Below are 23,806 nucleotides of genomic sequence, written 5' to 3'. Positions count from 1 at the left end.
TGGTGATCGCTCAGGACAGGGAAACATGTCGACACTCTGTAGAACATGTTGGGTTACAAAATATGTATGTGGGCGAGCGTTATCGTGTTGGAAAACACCGTCCGGAATGCTATTCATGAACGGCAGCGCAACAGTTCAAATGGTTCAAATGGCTCTGCGGCGCTGGTTTCTCACACGTGGTCAACAAATCGTGGCGCGTATTTGTGCAGCACCACATTTAATTCTCCTTGTTGCGAACGTACTCGCTGCTCACATTCGTTGTTGTTCAAAAATGGCTCTGAGCACTATGGGACTTTACATCTGATGTCATCAGTCCCCTAGACTTAGAACTACTTAAACCTAACTAACCTAAGGACATCACACACATCCATGCCCGAGGCAGGATTCGAACCTGCGACCGTAGCAGCAGCGTGGTTCCAGACTGAAGCTCCTAGAACCGCTCGGCCACAGCGGCCGGCGGGACAGAATTCAGTCTTGGCCCATTTTCAAAGGAAAACTGAATCTTAATCAGCGGACGGCGATCTGAACAGCAGTCCACACGCATGCGAATCCCTTTTCATTTGCTGCGCTACCTCGCTCTGCACCGATATAACGGTACGGCGTAAACTTCCTTTGTGCAGTGTGGCCCAGAGGTAAAGAGCGTTCGTTCCTCGCGAGCAGACTGCAAAGTTGTTGCACGTTGGGGAAACTCGTGGAGACACAGCAACAGGTGTTCTCTCGCCAGAGACGTGGGCGATCGATGGCGCAGGGGAAGTGTCAGGGGGCGCAGCCACGCCCCGCCCCGCCAGCGCTTCTTCAGAGGTCGGCCGGGCGTGATGCGTGACGGCCGCCGTCGAGGTTCATCTCGCAGCCGGCTGAGGAAAGCGAGCAAAGCGGTGAGGTGAACCCGAAAGCTGCGGAAGAGACAGGGTAGAAGGGGAAGCGGCAGACAGAGACAATCAAAAGCATACTCACTAGTCGTTGCAAAGAGCACACTGATGTATTAGTTAGGACACCCAGTATTACGCCAAGAAACACCCAGACAAAATATTTGACATAAAGCGGAGCTCGTAAAATGTATATAAAACGATATCAGTAAAGAATACGGAGTAATAATATATGCGTGTGTCCGGCAATGTTTCCTCCAAGGTTACCTAAAGTCTAATATCGCACCCCTCCAGCAACACGTGGACGGACTTGTTTAATATGTGGGAGAGAGTCGCAGAGATACTGAAGGAACTGAACTGGAAGACTCTTTAAGATGGTTGTAAACTATCCCGAGAAATCGTATTAGAACAATTTCAAGAACCGGATTCAAGTTATTGTTCTAGGAATATACTACAACTCCCTACGTACCACTCACATAAGGATCCTTAAGGTATGATTACAATAATTACTGCACATACACAGGCATTCAAACGATCATTCTTTCGCGCTACATACGTAAATGGAACTGGAAGAAATCCTAATAAATGGTACTGTGGGACTCATCCTCCGCCATGTACCTCAGGATGGTTTGTAGAGTATATATGTAGATGTAGGGACAGGGGTGCTACTTTTGTGACTCTTACTTTCGTCTCCGGTAGCAACAAACGGCGAAAATTTGTCATAGGGACAGTTTTTGTCTATCAACCAGAAATAAATACCATCCCCCTGTTCCAAAAATCTGTTTCAGGAGTGTTAATCTCAAACCAGCCAACATATTTACCAAAACTTTGTTCCTCCAACAGTCCTACTCCTCATTTACTGCATCTCCAGTAAAATGAAGTGGTCTTTTTCTTTTTTTTCTTTTTTTTGTGTTTTCAAACAGTGACGAATATACACTACTGACCATTAAAATTGCTACACCACGTACATGACGTGCTACACACGCGAATTTTAACCGACAGGAAGAAGATGCTGTGATATGCAAATAAGTAGCTTTTCAGAGCATTCACACAAGGTTGGCGCCGGTGGCGACACCTACAACGTGCTGACATGAGGAAAGTTTCCAACCAATTTCTCACACACAAACAGCAGTTGACCGGCGTTGCCTGGTGAAACGTTGTTGTGATGCCTCGTGTAAGGAGGAGAAATGCGTACCATCAAGTTTCCGACTTTGGTAAAGGTCGGATTGTAGCCTATCGCGATTGCGTTTTATCGTATCGCGACGTTGCTGCTCGCGTTGGTCGAAATCCAATGACTGTTAGCAGAATATGGAATCGGTGGGATCAGGAGGGTAATACGGAACGCCGTGCTGGATCCAAACGCCCTCGTATCACTAGCAGTCGAGATGACAGGCATCTTATCCCCATGGCTGTAACGGATCGTGCAGTCACGTCTCGATCCCTGAGTCAACAGATGGGGACGTTTGCAAGACAACAACCATCTGCACCAACAGTTCGACGACGTTTGCAGCAGCGTGGACTATCAGCTCGGAGACCATGGCTCCGGTTAGCCTTGACGCTACATCACAGACAGGAGCGCCTGCGATAGTGTACTCAACGACGAACCTGGGTGCACGAATGGCAAAACGTCATTTTTTCGGATGAATCCAGATTCTCTTTACAGCATCATGATGGTCTCATCCGTGATTGGCGACATCGCGGTGAACGCACATTGGAATCGTGTATTCGTCATCGCCATGCTGGCGTATCACCGGGCGTGATGGTATGGGGTGCCATTAGTTACACGTCTCGGTCACCTCTTGTTCGCATTGACGGCACTTTGAACTGTGGACGTTGCATTTCAGATGTGTTACGACCCGTGGCTCTAATCTTCATTCGATTCCTACGGAACCCCACATTTCAGCAAGATGATGCACGACCACATGTTGCATGTCCTGTACGGGCCTTTTTGGATACAGAAAATGTTCAACTCCTGCTCTGGCCAGCACATTCTCCAGATCTCTCAGCAATTGGAAACGTCTGGTCAATGGTGGCCGAGCAACTGGTTCGTCACAATACGCCGGTCACTACTCTTGATGAACTGTAGTGTCGTGTTGAATCTGCATGGGCAGCTGTACCTGTACACTCCATCCAAGCTCTGTTTGACTCAATGCCCAGGCGTATCAAGGCCGTTATTACGGCCAGAGGTGGTTCTTCTGTGTACTGTTTTCTCAGGATCTATGCACCCGTAATCAAATGTCGGTTCTAGTATAATATATTTGTCCAATGAATACCCGTTTATCATCTGCATTTCTTCTTGGTGTAGCAATTTTAATGTTCAGTAGTGTATTACGCGTTAATTAAAGAGAGTAGCATTCTTCATAGCAGATCGGAGGAAGACAATGTTAGTATAGTCCTATTTAACACCAGGTGCGTCAGTGAAAATGTCTCTATTCTCGCTCGTACTAGGGACAGAAAGATGACTGAAACCAGATGTTAACAGCAATGAAATTTCGCAGTGGAATGAATATTGCAGTGACGGACTGAAAACCGGTGGTGGAGGCGCGTAATAATATGTACTGAGGCTTAGTACAGAAACCGAATGTGAAATAATTTGTATGAAGCTAAGTGTTAGAGATGGAACAGACGTAGTCCTTGAATGCTGTTATAGGCCACGTCTGTCAGTGGCAGTAGTGGCGCAACACATGAGGGGAAACTTGGAGAGGACTCAGCTAAATTTTTGCTGGTCCTGTTATTTACTAGATGGAGATTTCAACTTACCAACTTTACATTTCGAACTCACGCGATTAAGGCGGGCATCAGAGGCGGAGAGTCATGTGACGTTGTTCTAAGTGCCTTATCCTAAAAACACGTCGAGCAGCAAATCAGAGAAACAATTTTTGAAACTAACATTATAGATCTCCTAATCGCCGACGAACAGCAACTTGTAGACTCAGCGTAAAACAGGGAACCCTTGACCATAAGGCAATTACAGAATCGCTGAATACGGCCATAAAAAGTAATATAAGAAAGATGGGAAGTTATTGCTGCTTAGCAAGGGCGACAGAAAACACACTGAAGATAACCCGAGCGGCCAACAAGAAAAATTTGTCTTCACGACCGAAAACACTTTGTACCTAAGAGTATTGTGCAATATGCATTAGACAGGTGTGTTCCCAGTAAAGCTGTGAGATTTGGAAAAGACCCACCGTGGCTCGACAACCATGTTAGAAAGCTGCTACGAAAATAAAGAGACCTTCAATGCAAATCTAACCGTATCCAAAGCCTCACAGACAAACAAAAGCTGAATAAAACCAAGACTAGCCTAAGGAGAGCCACACATGAAGCGGTAACGAATTCTGAAGGATAAGGTCCGTCTACTAACATGACAGAAACTCCTAAGAAGTTTTGGTCTCATATTAAACGTATTGAAGCCATCTGTCCTGACCCTCTGTCACCATAACGGCATAGAAACGTCCAAGACTCTTTCACCGGTTCCTTCTTTAAATCGTCGCACGAAGGTCGGAATGACAGATATCGAAGGAAGTGATTACGGCATACAAAAGCAACTGAATTCGCTCAACCGTGGAAAGGTCACTGGATCTGATGGCGTACCAATACGATCTGCTTAGAGTAAGCCGATGTGAAAGAATCTGCTTCTCTGCTAGCAACATTGTACAGTAGTTTGCTGGAGGGCCGAAGCATTCATAGTCATTGGAAAAAAGCGAAGAGGGATTGGTCGAACAGACGCACAAAGCTATAGGCCTATATTCTGACGTCGGTCTGTTGTATAATTATGGAATATTTTTTGTATAATTATGGAATATCTTTTATGCTCATTTATTATTACATTTCTGGAGACCGAAAATCTCCACTGTAGGAAACGACGATCGTGTGAAACCAAGCTTTCCCTGTTCGTCTACCAGCCCCAGAAAGCAGTCTACACCGGCGTCCACTCTGATGCCGTTTTTCTTGACTTCCGGAAAACTTTAGTTACAATTATGTGCTGCCACTTAGAGCGTTCGGAATACAACACTAGATGTATAACTGAAATGGGGTTTCCAGCAAACAGACGTAAAAGTAACTTTGGTCGTACACCAAGAGAATGTTATAGGACACGTAGAAAGTTCTGTGAGGCTCCACGTGGATGATTCTGTTTACGCTTCAAAGTTCGACTGACATGCAGAAAGATTTTCGGAGACTCCTTGGTACAGGGATTGACAGTTGACAAATGCATGATTACACGACTGCAGAACAATTACTGGAAAGAGCCATACACATAAATTATATCCATCTATATACGTAAGAAGCGATTTAACATGGAACAACCACACAAAAATAATCGCAGGTAATGTAGGCACCAGACAGAGGTTCATTCGAAGAACCTTTAGGAAGTGTAGTCCACACCAAGGAGGAAGCGATGGAAACGGTCGTTCGCATTGCTCCTCAGTTTGGGATCCGAACGAAGCAGGATTATTGGCCCAAACAAAGGGAATATCCAAAGGAGAGCAGCACGTTTCTTCGCAGTTTCATTTAATAAGTACGAAATCCTCACGGAGATGCTCAGCCAACGCCAGTATCATACGCTACAAGAGAGGCGTTCTGCGACATGGTATTGTTTACTGTAGAAATCAAGTGAGCGTATTTCCGCAGAAGAGTCAAGAATATGTTGCTTCTTTCTACGTATTTCACTTGAAAAGGCCATGGAGGCTTTCCAAAATCGTTGTTCCTTCTGATTATTCGCGACGACTATAGGAAAATGGAGAAGTGACAATAACGCACAAAGTTTCCTCCACCACACACCATAAGGTAGCTTGCGGAGTAAAGATTTAGCTGGATGACCGCGGACGCATCAACACGTTTGGCTGAGGCACCGAGCGACACTTAAACGACCAGCGTGTTACCACCAAAGCACTTATCCTATGATGTTCGAACAACTTACGGGTTTGCTGCCATTCGCAAGGCACACATGCAAGGAGGAAGAAATGTGCACCGAAATTTAATACCTCGGTTCACAGAGGAGAAAGAAAGAAGATACCACACAAAGAACAAGTGTCAACACAAACAAACATGACCAACACCACAAATATTGATAGTGACTATTAATCAACAGGTGAGGTAGCACTAATTCTGTCCCTCTGTTTTTTGATGAGAGACAGAGCCGGATTACAAGCAGCATTCCTTGAGAATGGCAGGCTGTGCTCCTGTCGAAATATCGGCGGTGGTCGACGACGTCACCCGGCAGCAAACCCGGAAGTTGTTCAAACATTCAATTTGCCGGGAAAAGTTAAGGACTCACATTATCCAATGATGTTCACGTCTGAGGCGCGAAACCGATAATGTTGTACGAAACTGCGTAAGAACTAGGACAGCTTAATCTTAATATTGTGTATTGAACCAGTGACCTAGAAACGACAGAGAGGATTCGTCCCGCCGTAGCCCTCAGTGGTTCACAACAGGCCACAGCAGTCCACCCACCCCACCGCCGCCCCACACCGAACCCAGGGCTATTCTGCGGTTCGGCCCCCAGTGCCCCCCCCCCCCCCCCCCTCTCGCAACATCTCATACCAGACGAGTATACCTCAAATGTTTGCGTGGTAATTATGGTGTACATGTACCTGGAGACAGTGTTTACACAGCAATCGCTGACATAGTGTAACTGAGGCGGGTGTAAGGGGAACCAGCCCGCATTCACCGAGCCAGATGGAAACCACCTAAAAGTCATCCACTGGCTAGCCGGCACACCGGACCTCGACACTAATCCGCCAGGAGGATTTGTGCCGGGAACCGGTACGCCCTCTCGCTCCGGAAGCAATGCGCGCGGCTATTACAAAATTTTTAAATTTTTAGAGAATCTGTCAAATTATTAACTTTTGCCAGCTCTCCTTGGTTTTCTGGACATGGAACTTAAAAATAAAGGAAAAGAAAGCAGATCCTGTGGCTCATACCTCGTTGTTGAAGCAATAGTTACGCCTTTTACCGCATGGAGCTGTTACCCAGCATACTTGTCCTGAAATTTGACTTCGGAGGTCTGTTTTTGTGTGTGTAAAGCGATTTCGACTTTTGTTCATTGGTATAGGTACGAGTTCACTTTACTTGTGATCGTAATTATCAGTCTCGTATGCGTGTAGTCTTATCGCACTAGGGGCGATCTTGACTTCTGTACGCTACGTCGCTTTCTGTACTGACTTGCCTACTACAGTGTCAGGCTACATTTGGGTCAAGCCTACAGAAAATATGCTTGGAAATGCAAAGTGAATTAACCTCATTGGATCCAATGCCTACTCTCACCACCGACCCTCCTGTCTCCTAATCGTATGGACGGTCAGCCCATGTGCAGACCTGGAGGCGAGTTGAGGTATTGCTGGAAGGAAATCTTCAGTCGTGACGTTTAACATACGTCTGCGGCTGTGTTACAGGGAGAACGAGAGCGGCAACATCCTGGACAACCTGCTGTCGCGCATGGAGCAGTACGCCAACAACCTGGAGGCTCTGGTGGAGGAGCGGACGTCCGACTACTTGGAGGAGAAGCGAAAGTGCGAGGAACTGCTGTACCAGCTGCTGCCCAAGTAAGTCCGAGATCCGTCAACAAGTCTTCTACTCACCTTCATCTTCGTCATGGTTCTTACGGTTATCATTTCGTTAAACTACGTCCATTACAACCTTTTATTCCTTGCTACAGAGAATTATTGTCAGGTCATAACCACAGCCAAATTGAAATCCACATGCTATCATCTATCATCACGTATGTTATCTAGGAATTTAAAGATTAGAATATACAGAACTATTATTCTACTAGTTATGCTGTATGGGTGTGAGACTTGGTCTCTCACTGTGCAAAATGAAAAGCCGTTTCGAGTACTTGAAAACAAAATGTTGAGGAAAATTTTCGGAGCAAAAAGGGATGACATTAGCGTAGAGTGGCGAAAACTACATAACGAAGAGGTTCACGAACTCTATTCAAGCCCTGACATAATCAGTATTATTAAATAACTTAGGCTGCGATGGGCGGGTCACGTAGCTCGAATGGATGAGGGCAGGGCAGCACGCAGAGTACTGGTAGGGCACTTAGAGGGAAAACGTCCTGTGGGGAGACCGAGGCGTAGATGGGAGGACAATGTGAAGGCTGATTTGAGGAGCCTAGGTATTGAGGGTGAATGGAAGGAAATAGCCCAAGACAGGGACAGATGGCGAAAATATGTTGCTGCGGTAATGGACTCTCGAGTCCGGTATGACCAATGAGTAAGTAAGTAAGTATGCTACCATCTACGCAACGTTCATGCAGTACAGCTCGCGACCTCTCTAAGTCTGCTAAAGAAACAACGACTCGCTATTTTAGAAAATCGCACTGGAGTCAAGTACAACATCCCGGATATAAATCTTGTCAGAAGTCCTCAGGCTTTGGTTGTGTTATCACATCCTCTTCATTCTGACAACCATTATAGGTAAACCCCCTCGTAGAATGTAGCAGGGCGTCATGCGGATGACGCAGAAGACGTCTTTCCTCTTATGTCTTTTTCATCAAGGGTCAGACGTTGGATACTATATGGCTAAGAGTAGCGGTGTAGTAACATCTCCAACAATCCCACTTTCCCCTCAGACATAAAAATCCATACCGGAGTCTCCCGTGCTGTGCCTACTTGCTGGTGGTGCTCCAGGACTTTCTGTTTGTTCTGACCCATTCTAGTGCCAGCTGTCTTCTTTCTTCAGTCGTAACCTTAAAATATGGGCACACCATGAGAAATGTACGACTGAACACAAATTAAAATGCTAGACAAGCATGCAGCTTGCGGTCTTATATTTAACAATTAACGACAACTGTGCTGTTTCTTCAAGATGGTCCAAGTGTCAGTCGAGGACAGGGAGTATTCTAGTTGTTGTTGTGATACTGGCATCAATGTTCTTAAACAGAATAGCTATTTTGACTGAAATGACTGCGAAACATGGTATACTTAAGTACTTCAGTTATTGCGTGTTTTGGGTGATGGCTGTGTCAATGTATTTGCTATTTTTTTTTTTTTTTTATATGTTTTGTGAAAGTGCATCGCTTTCATGTTTGTGATAACCATCGTTATGTGCAATGTGCGAGTATTTGATCGTGTTCATTTCTGTCTCATAGTCATCAGCATTAAGTGCAAATTCCTGTATTCTGTTTAAGACGGATATGAAAGCAACTTGTTTATGTGAGTTGGGGTGTTTGAAGGATGTATCATTGACAGTGTCTGTGTTTGTGATTATCAGGTCCAAAAATTTCAGGCTCGATATATTCATACTCAAATCGAAACAGACTTTGCTTTGACACCCATCTTGTTTTTAGCCACTGTTGAGTCACTTTTGTGACAATATGTTTCAAGTTTAGAAGTTTGTGAGCAATCTCTAACAATATCTCAAGTGGTACAGAAATGGAGGTACCTGAAATGTAGTAAGAAGATAGCCACATCACAAGAAAATACTAAATGATAATTTTAAAAATTTTCCTTGTGAACGGTAGACCAACACACAAAGAGACCTAGGCTCTTATTTGATCTTCTTTTCCTCCAAAGCATGATCAAATCACATGCCAAGACTACACCAAAAACTTTATTATCTGTGTTCACTTGGGTTAAATGCTTTTTTATTACCACTGCAGACTTATGGCGAGGTCTAACCTCGAAACATGTTGCTAATTAAGTAATTTTTGTAGCCGCCAAATTTTTTTGACTGGTAGCGATATTTCTAAAACCTTTTAATACTTATGAAACTGTTATAGTCGGTTAACAGTCAATGTAGCTTTAATTTGTATTAAGCCAGATGCCACTAAGTATCTGAATAACAATCCGTCTACTTAGGTATTTGATAGATATCCTTAGTTGCTTGTGGTTTTAATAACGAAGTTAATTATTTAGCATAAAAGCTGCTTTTGGAAAACGATGGTGACTGTTACTGGATTCGTCGGCAGGACTTCCAGATGCACATCCTTGTCCATATTATGAACTTTAGGAGTATCTAGATTCACTATTACAACGGCTTGTAGAAATCTCTACCCACCACATACGCAGCCCTAAAAATTTTATTCAAAGACTAAAATATTGTAGCTGATGATTGCACAGTTGTCTGCTTGAAATTGGAAGCATTATTCATTATGCCATGGAGAGTGCAAAATGTAGAAACGTATTCCAGATCCACTAGATGGACTGGCTTTCCTACAAAGCACTCCTAACTGACCACCCAAAAGAAAAATGCATACGTACTCTGAGACGGCCCATGACGACGAGATCGTATTTCAACCTGGTAATGTAACGAATCAGGTGTGAGGCCCCAGAAGGCACACAGTTGTGACTGGTGAGTGAGGGTTAAGTGTGGGAAATGGCGGAATTCCAACTTACGTTGTTAACTTGACGTACCTTACGGAAAAGATTCAAAGGAAAGTCACGTGACGCGTTCATGTCTTCGGATATAGACTGCAAAACATATTTCATTCTTCATAGCAACTTACAGAAATGATGATGCTTTTCAAAGAGTGGAATGGTGGCGGAAGGGAGAATGCATTACTTCAAATTACTTCGTTGCATCAAGCTAAGTCTGTGAATATATTTTTAGGAAGGAAGAAGCCAGAACCATATATTTCGTTCGTACCCAAGCAGTAGAGAAGAAACACGGCCAAATACACTCCTGGAAATTGAAATAAGAACACCGTGAATTCATTGTCCCAGGAAGGGGAAATTTTATTGACACATTCCTGGGGTCAGATACATCACATGATCACACTGACAGAACCACAGGCACATAGACACAGGCAACAGAGCATGCACAATGTCGGCACTAGTACAGTGTATATCCACCTTTCGCAGCAATGCAGGCTGCTATTCTCCCATGGAGACGATCGTAGAGATGCTGGATGTAGTCCTGTGGAACGGCTTGCCATGCCATTTCCACCTGGCGCCTCAGTTTGACCAGCGTTCGTGCTGGACGTGCAGACCGCGTGAGACGACGCTTCATCCAGTCCCAAACATGCTCAATGGGGGACAGATCCGGAGATCTTGCTGGCCAGGGTAGTTGACTTACATCTTCTAGAGCACGTTGGGTGGCACGGGATACATGCGGACGTGCATTGTCCTGTTGGAACAGCAAGTTCCCTTGCCGGTCTAGGAATGGTAGAACGATGGGTTCGATGACGGTTTGGATGTACCGTGCACTATTCAGTGTCCCCTCGACGATCACCAGTGGTGTACGGCCAGTGTAGGAGATCGCTCCCCACACCATGATGCCGGGTGTTGGCCCTGTGTGCCTCGGTTGTATGCAGTCCTGATTGTGGCGCTCACCTGCACGGCGCCAAACACGCATACGACCATCATTGGCACCAAGGCAGAAGCGACTCTCATCGCTGAAGACGACACGTCTCCATTCGTCCCTCCATTCACGCCTGTCGCGACACCACTGGAGGCGGGCTGCACGATGTTGGGGCGTGAGCGGAAGACGGCCTAACGGTGTGCGGGACCGTAGCCCAGCTTCATGGAGACGGTTGCGAATGGTCCTCGCCGATACCCCAGGAGCAACAGTGTCCCTAATTTGCTGGGAAGTGGCGGTGCGGTCCCCTACGGCACTGCGTAGGATCCTACGGTCTTGGCGTGCATCCGTGCGTCGCTGCGGTCCGGTCCCAGGTCGACGGGCACGTGCACCTTCCGCCGACCACTGGCGACAACATCGATGTACTGTGGAGACCTCACGCCCCACGTGTTGAGCAATTCGGCGGTACGTCCACCCGGCCTCCCGCATGCCCGCTATACGCCCTCGCTCAAAGTCCGTCAACTGCACATACGATTCACGTCCACGCTGTCGCGGCATGCTACCAGTGTTAAAGACTGCGATGGAGCTCCGTATGCCACGGCAAACTGGCTGACACTGACGGTTCCTGGTGGGTCCGCTGTGCCGTGCGTGTGATCATTGCTTGTACAGCCCTCTCGCAGTGTCCGGAGCAAGTATGGTGGGTCTGACACACCGGTGTCAATGTGTTCTTTTTTCCATTTCCAGGAGTGTATGTAGTGTCATATAACACAATAATGAGTAAACAAAATACACTACGAATCTTTTAAAAATATGTTTTATTTGGCGGTAAATAAAATTACAGTCTTACTTACACCAGTTACCGTGATGAAACACAACAGCTTTACTTGTAATAAAAACATTTTTGGTGAACTTCCTCCTGTTAGCCTTATATGGCCAGTATAAAGTCTGAATGCCAATTGAAAGCCTAGTCATCATAATGGCAGAATTAGCAATTCATGAACGCATAAAATAGTGCGTTTCCTGTGGCAGAATTGTCGTGAGCCCACCTCTTACAGCAAAGACACTGGACCCATTGTTGGTTGTATTATCGTTTCAAGCAGTAAGTACAAAGGCAATTTTTACCCTCATCATCAGAATGTTGCAGGTTATAAGAGAAAAAAAGAAAAACTGGACGGAACATTTCTTGAGATGGACCTTCATTATTGTTTCCACCTGCTGTTGAATTGAATTTTCCTTGACTGTGATATCAATTGGGATGCACCACCAGCCCTTACTCAACGTGCCGTATCGCTATGTTTGAACTAGATTTCGAAACTACAATAGAAATTTTCAAATTTTGAAATCATACAAATGATCCTTATAATGCAAAAAAGCTCCTGTAAACGAAGATATATTTAGCTATTCTCGATTCTAAAAGGTATATGCTCTCTAGTAGCTTCCATATTTGAGTAACAAAATTTGCTCACCTAGCAAAAAAAAAAAAAAAAAAAAAAACACTCCGATATCTTCTTCGCGCTTAGGTATTCACTCAGCTGGTATAGTCACGTTTGTGACAACCCTCAGGTAACGGCAGCACTAATCCTCCATTGTCGGTAGCGCTCTAGAAACACTGGTACCTCAGAAAAGTGATCTGCGTAAACGAGCACTGCGCGGGAAGTCGTCCCGGTCTACCGTTCCACCCGACGACATTCATACTGGCACTTTCCCGTCACCAGTACTTCGACATATGAGACCGTTCTTGCAAGAAAATCCTGCCGCTACCTGTGACCTTTCAATGGCGTTTCCAGAAAAGCACTATAACTCATACCAAATATGAAGTCGGCATAGTTCTTCGACGCCATTCACAGTGCGACCTATTACTTCGCGTTACTCCTTTTGAACGCGTACTGGGGTTCGAGTCCTCCCTCGGGCGTAGTTGTGTGTGTTGTTCTTAGCATAAGTTAGTTTAAGTAGTGTGTAAGCCTAGGGGCCGATGACCTCAGAAGTTTGGTCCTTTCCGAATTCTCACACATTTGAACATTTTGCCCGCGTACGCTTTTGCTGAAATTACGTATGAGCATAGTAATACGTGAATATGATTTTTTAATCGACAGTTAATCACACCTCTTCGCAACGTACCGACACCAAGAAAAAACTACAAATACGTTACGTCCTTTCACATCCTGCCTACACGCTCATCCTTCTGCAGGTGGTGCTCAGGCAACATTTTGGTGAATGATGTGGAAAACCGCCTAGAACCACACTCAGGTCTGTCATGGTAACACACGAACAGGCGTCATTCCGGCGCAAGTATTCGATTCGGGTCTAGTTGTGTAGTTGTCTGGACATTGTAGTAAACGATATATCTTCACTTTTACTAGATCAAGGGTAAAAATCCTGAGTACCACGAAAACGAAAACTTTAGGTTCAAATGGCTCTAAGCACTATGGGACTTAACATCTGAGGTCATCAGTCCCCTAGAACTTAGAACTACTTAAACCTAACTAACCTAAGGACACCACACACATCCATACCCGAGGCAGGATTCGGACCTGCGACCGTAGCGGTCGCGCGGTTCCAGACTGAAGCGCCTAGAACCACTCGGCCACACCGGCCGGCGAAAACCTTAGGAACATAATAAACATTTTTTATGTAGGCCTGTGTTGCTAAGGGCGCAGGTAGTGTGACAAGCGATAATGCTTTACAAACGAATAAGCCATTGCGCCAAAATTGCCATAAAAATTTCAACGAATCACTTGAAAAGTATAGAAAATTTGCAAAAATAACTTTGTTTAACAGCCAATGTTGTTCTTACTTCCTTCATACTTACACTGACTACAGTTCCTAAGCAATGTTTTGTGGCTCATTTGTGCGACTTGAAAACCATTCTGCCAAATTATCACAAAAACTGTACAAATCTCTTGAAGTGATTTGAGAATCTACGCTGAAGAGCGAAAGAAACTGTTACACCTGCTTAGTATCGCGTAGCGCCCCCGCGAGCACGCGGAAATGTCGCAACACGACGTGGCATAGACTCGACTAATGCCTGAAGTAGTGCTGGATGGAATTGACACCATGAATCCTGTATGGCTGTATATAAATCCGTAAGAGCTCTACGGGGTGGAGTTCTCTTCTGAACATCACGTTGCACAGCGCCCCATATATATTCAGTAATGTTCATGTCTGGGGAGTTTGGTGGCTAGCGGAAGTTTACTCAGAAGAGAGTTCCTGTAGCATTTCTTGACATGTAGGGTGTCGCATTGTCCTGCTGGAATTGCCCTAATCCGTCGGAATGCACAGTGGACATGAATGGATACAGGTGATCAGGCAAGATGCTCATGTACGTGTCATCTGTCAGAGTCGCATCTAGACGTATCAGGGGTCCCAAATACGCACGCTCCACAGCATTACAGAGGCTCCACTTGCTCGAACAGTGCCTTGCTGACATGCAGAGTGAATGGATTCATGAGGTTGTCTTCATATTCGTTCACGTCCATGCGCTGGACACCATTAGAAACGAGACTCATCCGACCAGGCAACATGTTTCCAGTCATCAACAGTTCAATACTGGTGTTGACGGGCCCAGGCGACGCGTAAAGCTTTGTGTCGTGCAGTCACCAGGGGTACACGAGCGAGCATTCGGCTCCGAAAGCCCATATCGATGATGTTTCGTTGAACGGTTTGCAGACTGACACTTGTAGATCTCACAGCATTGAAATCAGAAGCATTTTGCGGAAGGGCTGCACTTCTCTCATGTTGAACGATTCTCTGCAGTCGTCGTTGTTCCCGTTCTTGCAGGGTCGTTTCCCGGTCGCAGCGATGTCGGAGATTTAATGTTTAACCGGACTCCTGATATTCGCGGTACACTCGTGAAATGGTCGTACGAGAAAGTTCCCACTCCATCGCTACGTTGGGGATTCTGTGTCCCATTGCTCGCGCACCGACTATAACACCTAGTTCAAACTCACTTAAATCTTGATCATCTGCCATTGTAGCAGTAGTAACCGATCTAATAACTGTGCCAGACACTTATTGTCTTATATAGGTGTTGCCGACCGTTGCCGCCGTATTGTGCCTGCTTACATGTCTCTGTACTTGAATACGCATACCTATACCAGCTTCTTTGGCGCTTCGGTGTACAAGAGTAGCTTTATCGAATAGAGAATGTTGAGTTCAAATTGTTCTCACTTCTTTAATACTACAATTATGTAAGAATGTTGCGGTTCTCACTTAAGGGCGTTGCAGTTTTTGTTCTCGTTCTGTATGCACGTTAACTGCGCTATTTTGTAGACCGTTAGATCACTATAATCCGATATACGCCCTTGACAACCGGCTTGAATGTGTTCTTTTTCCTCCTATAAGGCTGCACAGGGCGAAAAGTTTTTTTATTTACAACGCGTAATGTGTTGAAAACCGTTTCTTCCTATGAAATTGCTGGTGTTCGACATGTCTTCTTTGTTTTAGAGCAAATATCAGCATCCTCATAAATACGGGGAGTTCAAATAGTCCCTCCGCAGTGTCATATGATTGATAGCCGCGCGTGCCGTATGACTGTTCGCATATCTGGTTTACTTCCCTTCAAGTGGACTCTCCCACCATTCCACTGTTTGGTTTATCTCAGCCAGCGTCAGTAGTATCGTTGGTGTGTGTCGTTACGTGTTCACGTGAACGGTTTAGTTCCTTTGTTCTTTTGCTTCATTTTTGTCACTGTTAAAATGCTAACCATTGAAGAACCTGTGTTTTTTTACTCGAACAAGTGCTCAAAGCTGGCGGTAAATACACAGTTTCAGTTCATCAAACATTTAATTCAGTTTTTCCGGAGACAACATTCCGACATCGCGATACTGTGCGAGATTTGATTAACAAATTTCGAAGTACGTGTTCAGTGACAGAGGCACCGAGAAGTGGGAGTCCTAGAGTTTTGTCTGAGGATAAACTACTAGATATTTCGGTTAAAACGTCCGTGGGTCCTAACAAGTCAGTAAGAAAACTCGCCCACGAAATCGATGTTAGTGTCAGAACGGCCCACACAGCAGTAAGGCAAAAATTAGGACTTTTCCCAAACAAAGTGGCAGTGGTGCAAGAACTGAAAAATACTGATCAAGGCAAGAGACTGCATTATTGTCAATGATTCAAAAATTTCGTTCAACACAATGGAAGGGATATTCTTAATGAAACGTTTTTCATTGATGACTCGTGGTTTCATTTACCCGGGTACATGAACTCACAAAATTCTCGTTTGCGGCGTACTGCAAATCCTTTGTGTGTTCATGAGGAACCACTTCATTCTGTAAAAATAGGAATTTGTATTGCAATTTCTAGACGTCGGATTGTGGGTCCCATATTTTTCAACGAAACAATAAACGCAAAACGATACTGCGGTGACATCCCGTACCCATTCAACGAGGACTTGTGTTGAGTGAAACACTGAACAGTTATTTTCAACAAGATGGTGCAACCACGCACACAGCTCGCTTGCTGATGTTTTTGGTGATCGCATAATTTCACAGGGACTTTGGCCTCTACGATCGCCTGACGTAACACCACGTCACTTTTTCTTCTCGGGTGCAGTGAAAGCAACTGTCTATAAAAACTGTACAAATCACTCGATGAACTGAAAACGGCAATATCCACTTTCACGGCTACTGTTACAGACCAAATGTTACAGCTTGTGTTTGGAAACATGGTTCAAATGGCTCTGAGCACTATGGGACTTAACTGCGGAGGTCATCAGTCCCCTAGAACGTAGAACTACTTAAACCTAACCAACCTAAGGACATCACACACATCCATGCCATGCCCGAGGCAGGATTCGAACCTGCGACCGTAGCGGTCGCGCGGTTCCAGACTGCAGCGCCTAGAACCGCTCAGCCACTTCGGCCGGCTTGGAAACATGATTAGACGAATTTAAGTGTGTATTCAACAACAGAGGGCACACTTTCAACATTTAATGTGAAAATTTGTTGGTAAAAATGAATATTCAGTAAATCAATAACTTGTATTTTACTGACTTTCATTTCGGTATATTCACTATGGCATACGGCACGCGCGGCTAACAGCCATACGGCACTATGGAGAGACTTTTGAACACCCCGTATAAAACTAGGAAACTGTACTGTCCGTCGATGAACTATGACACAGTAACGTACACTCTTACGATTTCTCTGAAATGTAATGTTTTGTCTCCTCGAGTAGTATGCTCAAAATTGTTACTAGACCATTCTTTTAACTTTAATGTCATCTGTTGGTACCTTCGACAAAGGTGCAGAAAAATTTGATGATGCGATAATTTCTTCATCGAGGTAGTATAGATAGTGCTTGTTTCGGTTTTTATCTTGCTGACCCAGGAAAATTTAAGGCCTCTTTGCATTAATAGCTCGTTAAGGGAGGGAGAGTTAGGAGTAATGGCCGTGCGGCACAGACTTAATTACGTTAACTGCGCCGTAAAACTCTCAGCTTCCATGGTGAACACCAAACACCATCGCCGCGGTAATTTCAAACCTGTGCCTTGGCCAGTGTCACAGTCACTGAATAAATATGTACTGAACAACAGGCAGCCTGTCTTTGTCACTTCATGAAAAGAAGTGGTTTTCAGTCACTTGTCTTTCAAATGTTAAGATGCTATCCTGTTTGTCATATCGGGCTTGTGTTTCCATCTCCGCTTATCCACGAAATTTAATTATCCCGGTAATCTCTATCAGACACTCTCTCACTCAATTTTTTCCCCTTCACTACTCTTTCCTATCTCAAGATCACGATTCCACAATGCCCTGATCTGTATCTCTCTGACATGTTTTCTGTTTCGTTTGGTAATATTTTTCCACAAAATTCTTTCTTCCACTACATTCATTCCTGTTTGACGTATATCACTTGTGTCATCTTCAAAATGATTCCTATTCGTCCCTCTCTGGTTTTATCCATAGTCTACATTTCAGTTATACACGAGCATTATCTACAGATATGCCGTTTCAAATACATACCCGTTGGTCAACAAACGCTGACGCTAGAACAGTTCCATCCTAGAAACTTTTCTCCATTTGCAATATCCTGCTTTTGATGTTTCAGATGCTTCGGCGATATACTATGACCTTCCTCTTCTATTGTGATTTATCCGTCGCAATGGTCAGCTACTCCCCTGCAGTATTTAATTTTCAAGACTCATCTCTAATATCCCATTTGATGAATGTTCTTCACAGTATTCACAATACGTAAGAGACTCTTTGAGTACCTACCGCAATATGTACAGTATCGAACTTTCCGTATACCAGAATCAATGTCACAATGTCCATGTCATACCGTGTAATAAAGTGCAGATATTGACGGAATATAATGAGAGTCACGACATTCCAGAGATAGTGGTTCTCAGCATTTTCTGGAATATTTGGTGACTGGAACTGTACTCCGCGGAATATTCTTTAGTACGAGTAAGGGGCATCGCTTTGTTTGGAAATTTGTGGTAAGTTCCTGTGGGACCAAACTGCTGAGGTCATCAGCCCCTAGGCTTACACGCTACTTAAGCTAACTTAAACTAACCTACGTTAAGGACAACACGAACGCCTATGCCCGAGGGAGGACTCGAACCTCCGACGGCGGAAGCCGCGCGAACTGTGGCAAGGGTCCTAGACCCAGCGGCTACCTAGTGTGGAGTATCGTATTTGTATGTTGATAACGTGGTTCATTACTATTCCTACGTCAGTATCTACGTGACTACCCTGCATTGATAATCTAAGTGCTTGGCAGAGGGTTCATCGAACCACTTTCAATCTGCTTCTCTACCGTTCCACTCCCGACCAACGCGCGGAATAAGCGAACTACTGAATCTTTCCGTGTGAGCTCTGATTTCTCGTATTTTGTTATGATGATCATTTTTTCATATATAGGTGGGTGTCAACAAAGTGTTTTCGCTTTCGGAGGAGAACGTTGCAGATCGAAATTTCGGGGAAAGATCTCCCCAAAATGAAACACGCCTCTTTTTTGTGTGATTGTCACACCAAATCCGAGACATTCTTTCCACTACTTCGCGGTAACAGAAAATGAGCTACACTTCTTTGCGCTTTTTCGGTGACCTCCGTTAATTTTATCTGGTGAAGATCAAATACAGCACAATACTACCCTATCGTCGGAGTGTTCTGTTTATAAAAGGTAGTCTTTGGTTTGCCTTCCCCACAACATTATCCATGAGATCGTTCCGATCTAAGTTAACGGTATTTCCAAAGCCTAGGTATTTAGTTGAATTTCGTTACTAATCATACACTGAAGGGCCAAAGAAACAGTTATAGGTATGCGAATCCAAATACGCCTATATAAGACAAAAAGTGTCTGGCACATGTGTTAGATCGCTTACTACTGCTACAATGGCAGGTTATTAATATTTAAGTGAGTTTGAACGTGGTATTATAGTCGGCGCACGAACGATGGGACACAGAATCTCTGAGGTAGCGATGAAGTGGGAATTTTCTCGTACGACTATTCCACGAGTGTGCCTTGAATGTCAGGAAACCGGTAAAACATCAAATCTCCGATGTCGCTGCGTCCTGAAAAAGATCCTGCAAGAAAGGAACCAACGACGACTGAAGAGAACCTTTCAACGTGATAGAAGTGCAACTCTTCTGAAAATTGCTGCAGAATTCAGTGCTTGGCCAGCAGCAAATGGCAGGGTGCGAACCATTCAAAGAAACATAATCGATATGTGCTTTCGGAGCAGAAGGCCCACTTATGTATCCTTGATGACTGCACAACACAAAACTTTACGACTCACTGGGGCCCTTCAACACCGACATTGGTCTGTTGATGACTGGAAACGTGTTGCGCGGTCGAACGAGTCTCGTTTCAAATTGTATCGAACTGATGGACGTGTAGAGGTATGGAGGCAAACTCATGACACGATGCATCCTGCATGGCAACAGGGACTGTTCAAGCAGGTGGAGGTTCTGTAATGGTGTGGGGCGTGTGGTGTGCAGTTGGAGTGTTATCGGGCGTCTAGATACGACTCTGAAAGCAGAGACGTACGTCACCATCCTGCCTTATTACCCGCATCCATTCATGTGCATTGTAAATTCCGACGGACTTGTGCAATTCCAGCAGGACAATGCGACATCCCACACGTCCAGAATCGCTACACAGTGGCTCGAGGAACATTCTTCAGAGTTTAATCACTCCTGCTCGCCACCAAACTCCTCAGACATGAACATTATTGAGCATATCTGGGCTGCCTTGCCACGTCTGTTCAGAAGAGATGTCTACGCCTTCATACTCTTACGCATTTATGAACAGTCGTGCAGGAGTCATGGTGTCAATTCACTCCAGCACTCCTTCAGACATTAGTCGAGTCCACGGCACGTCGTGTTTCTGCAGTTCTGCATGCTCGCGGGGGCCCTACAATATGTTAGGCAGGTGTAGCAGTTCCTTTGGCACTTTAGTGTATTTTGTCGTTTGATAATATATGTTGTCTGGTGTTGACATGAAGTTAGTGTTGAACAGAATAGACAGACGATATATCCTCTAGGTTTCCTCGTATTTTCCACCTGTTTAAGATCTCATCTATCTGGGTGTCTCATTCATTGATATCCATACGTCATCTTTCGTATATTTGCATTACGTATTGTGATGATGCAGACTGCAGCCAACGTTGTCTTTCGATCAGCTCAGATCGACTAACCTCAGACTCATAATAAGTTGTCTCTAATACGTGACAATAGGCATGAGTGACGTATCATCGAGTTATATCCCCGCGGGAGCATATGGTATACGTTCTCCGATCTCACTAAAAGAAATAACCGCTTAGTGAGAACTGGAGTCGCTGCTATAGACGGAAAAAGAAGACCGGATGCCGACAGAGTGCTATGGATCCGCAACGCAGCGGGCTGGGGTAGAGCAGAACGTCATTTGGAGCGATATTGCCGCTGTCCTGCCGTCCCGGGGGAACTAAATTTCCAGTCGCGCCCGCTATTGGCGGAGCGATTGGCGGGCAATACGCGACGTGGGCAATTGCACTGGCCTGTAAATCATGGCTCTCGTTCTAAGGGCCGGAACGAGCGCCGTCCGGCCAATACGCGGCGCCACGTCCAACTCATCTGTCTCCACACGCGGCCCCGTCTGTGGTGAATCCCACTTGTTCGGGCGACCTCCTTTCCAGAGCACTTCAGATATTCCCTACTGGTGTCACACAAACAGGAGGTTTATTATGTGTACATTAGGTATTAAGTACCTGCTTCACTGTTTTAACAGTATCAAGGGTCACCCTGACCTCTGGAGGACGACCGTTCAAATCCGCGTCCGGCCACCCTGACTTAGGATTTCCGTGATTTCCCTAAATCGCTTCAGGCAAATACTGGGATGGTTCCTTTGAAAGGGTACGGCCGACTTCCTTTCCCATCCTTTCCTAATCTAATGGGCCGCGCGGGATTAGCCGGGCGGTCTGAGGCGTTGCAGTGATGGACTGTGCGGCTGGCCCCGGCGGAGGTTCGAGTTCTCCCTCGGGCATGGGTGTGTGTGTTTGTCCTTAGGATAATTTAGATTAAGTAGTGTGTAAGCTTAGGGACTGATGACCTTAGCAGTTAAGTCCCATAAGATTTCACGCAAATTTGAATATTTTCCTCCTAATCTAATGGGACCGAAGACCTCGCTGTTTGGGCATCTCCCCAAAGCCAACCAACCAACCATCCAACCTGACCTTATCTTACTGTTTATGATTACAAAGTTTTAATGAAACCCTAGAAAAAATTCGAACTGTCACCATGACTCTTGATATAAGTCCTTCTGTTCGTACGAGGGCCATAATGAATGTAATGAGCAACAGTTTTTGAAATTTCCAGAAGGAGATTTTCACTCTGCAGCGGAGTGTGTGCTGATATGAAACTTCCTGGCAGATTAAAACTGTGTGCCCGACCGAGACTCGAACTCGGGACCTTTGCTTTTCGCGGGCGAGTGCTCTACCAACTGAGCTACCGAAGCACGACTCACGCCCAGTACTCACAGCTTTACTTCCGCCAGTACCTCGTCTCCTACCTTCCTACATTGGAAGGTAGGAGACGAGGTACTGGCAGAAGTAACGCCAATTTCATCGATTTCGGGTGAGTAGTTAATTGGCCAAGCTTTCAGGAAACATTCCTCACACACAAATAAAGAAAAGATGATATGTGGACATGTGTCCGGAAACGTCTAATTTCCATGTTAGAGCTCATTTTAGTTTCGTCAGTATGTATTGTACTTCCTCGATTCACCGCCAGTTGGCCCAATTGAAGGAAGGTAATGTTGACTTTGGTGCTTGTGTTGACATGTGACTCATTGCTCTACAGTACATCATGCACATCAGTACGTAGCATCAACAGGTTAGTGTTCATTACGAACGTGGTTTTGCAGTCAGTGCAATGTTCAAAAATGCGGAGTTGGCAGATGCCCATTTGATGTATGGATTACCACGGGGCAATAGCCGTGACGCGGTACGTTTGTATCGAGACAGATTTCCAGAACGAAGGTGTCCCTAAAGTAAGCGTCAGAGAAGTTGCTGCTGTACAAGGTAACGTTGACCACGTCACTGTATGGAGAGTGCTACGGGAGAACCAGTTGTTTCCGTACCATGTACAGCGCGTGCAGGCAGTATCAGCATCTGATTGGCCTCTACGGGTACACTTCTGCGAATGGTTCATCCAACAATGTGTCAATCCTCATTTCAGTGCAAATGTTCTCTTTACGGATGAGGCTTCATTCCAACGTGATCAAATTGTAAATTTTCACAATCAACATGTGTGGGGTGACGAGAATCCGCACGCAATTGTGCAATCACGTCATCAACACAGATTTTCTGTGAACGTTTGGGCAGGCATTGTTGGTGATATCTTGATTGGACCCATGTTCTTCCACCTGCGCTCAATGGAGCACGTTATCATGATTTCATACGGGATACTCTACCTGTGCTGCTAGAACATGTGTCTTTACAAGTACGAAACGACATGCGGTTCATGCACAATGGAGCTCCTGCACATTTCAGTCGAAGCGTTCGTACGCTTCTCAACAACAGATTCGGTGACCGATGGATTGGTAAAGGCGGACCAATTCCATGGCCTCCACGCTCTCCTGACCTTAACCCTCTTGACTTTCATTTATGGCGGCATTTGAAAGCTCTTGTTTACGCAACCCCGGTACCAAATGTAGAGACTCTTCGTGCTCGTATTGTGGACGGCTGTGATACAATACGCCATTCTCCAGAGCTGCATCAGCGCATCAGGGATTTCATACGACGGAGGGTGGATGCATGTATCCTCGCTAACGGAGGACATTTTGAACACTTCCTGTAACTAAGTGTTTGAAGTCACGCTGGTAAGTTCTATTGCTGTGTGTTTCCATTCCATGATTAATGTGATTTGAAGAGAAGTAATAAAATGAGCTCAAAAAATGGCACTGAGCACTATGCGACTTAACTTCTGAGGTCATCAGTCACCTAGAACTTAGAACTAATTAAACCTCACTAACCTAAGGACATCACACACATCCATGCCCGAGGCAGGATTCGAACCTGCGACCGTAGCGGTCGCTCGGTTCCAGACTGTAGCGCTTAGAACCGCACGGCCACAAAATGAGCTCTGAGATGGAAAGTAAGCGTTTTCGGACACATGTGCACACAACTTATTTTCTTTCTTTGTGTGTGAGGAATGTTTCCTGAAAGTTTGGCCGTACCTTTTTGTAACACCCTGTATACAGGGTGTAAACAGTATAAG

At 45.1% G+C, this 23,806-nt stretch overlaps 1 protein-coding gene across 2 annotated transcripts in view; it reads left to right on the top strand.

Annotated features, from left to right (window-relative positions):
* The window catches only part of LOC124612952 (atrial natriuretic peptide receptor 1-like), a 1,199,832-nt gene that overhangs the window by 1,131,865 nt on the left and 44,161 nt on the right, over positions 1-23,806 (top strand). For both annotated transcript variants that reach the window (XM_047141468.1, XM_047141467.1), the window contains one exon: positions 7,265-7,414. In XM_047141468.1, the coding sequence (XP_046997424.1) occupies positions 7,265-7,414 (150 nt within the window). The remainder of the gene's footprint in view (positions 1-7,264; positions 7,415-23,806) is intronic.

The sequence above is a fragment of the Schistocerca americana genome, chromosome 4 (assembly GCF_021461395.2).
Source record: "Schistocerca americana isolate TAMUIC-IGC-003095 chromosome 4, iqSchAmer2.1, whole genome shotgun sequence".
Classification (NCBI taxonomy): Eukaryota; Metazoa; Arthropoda; class Insecta; order Orthoptera; family Acrididae; genus Schistocerca; species Schistocerca americana.
The sequence above is the reverse complement of the archived record's forward strand: the minus strand, read 5'-3'. Positions and strand labels throughout refer to the sequence as shown.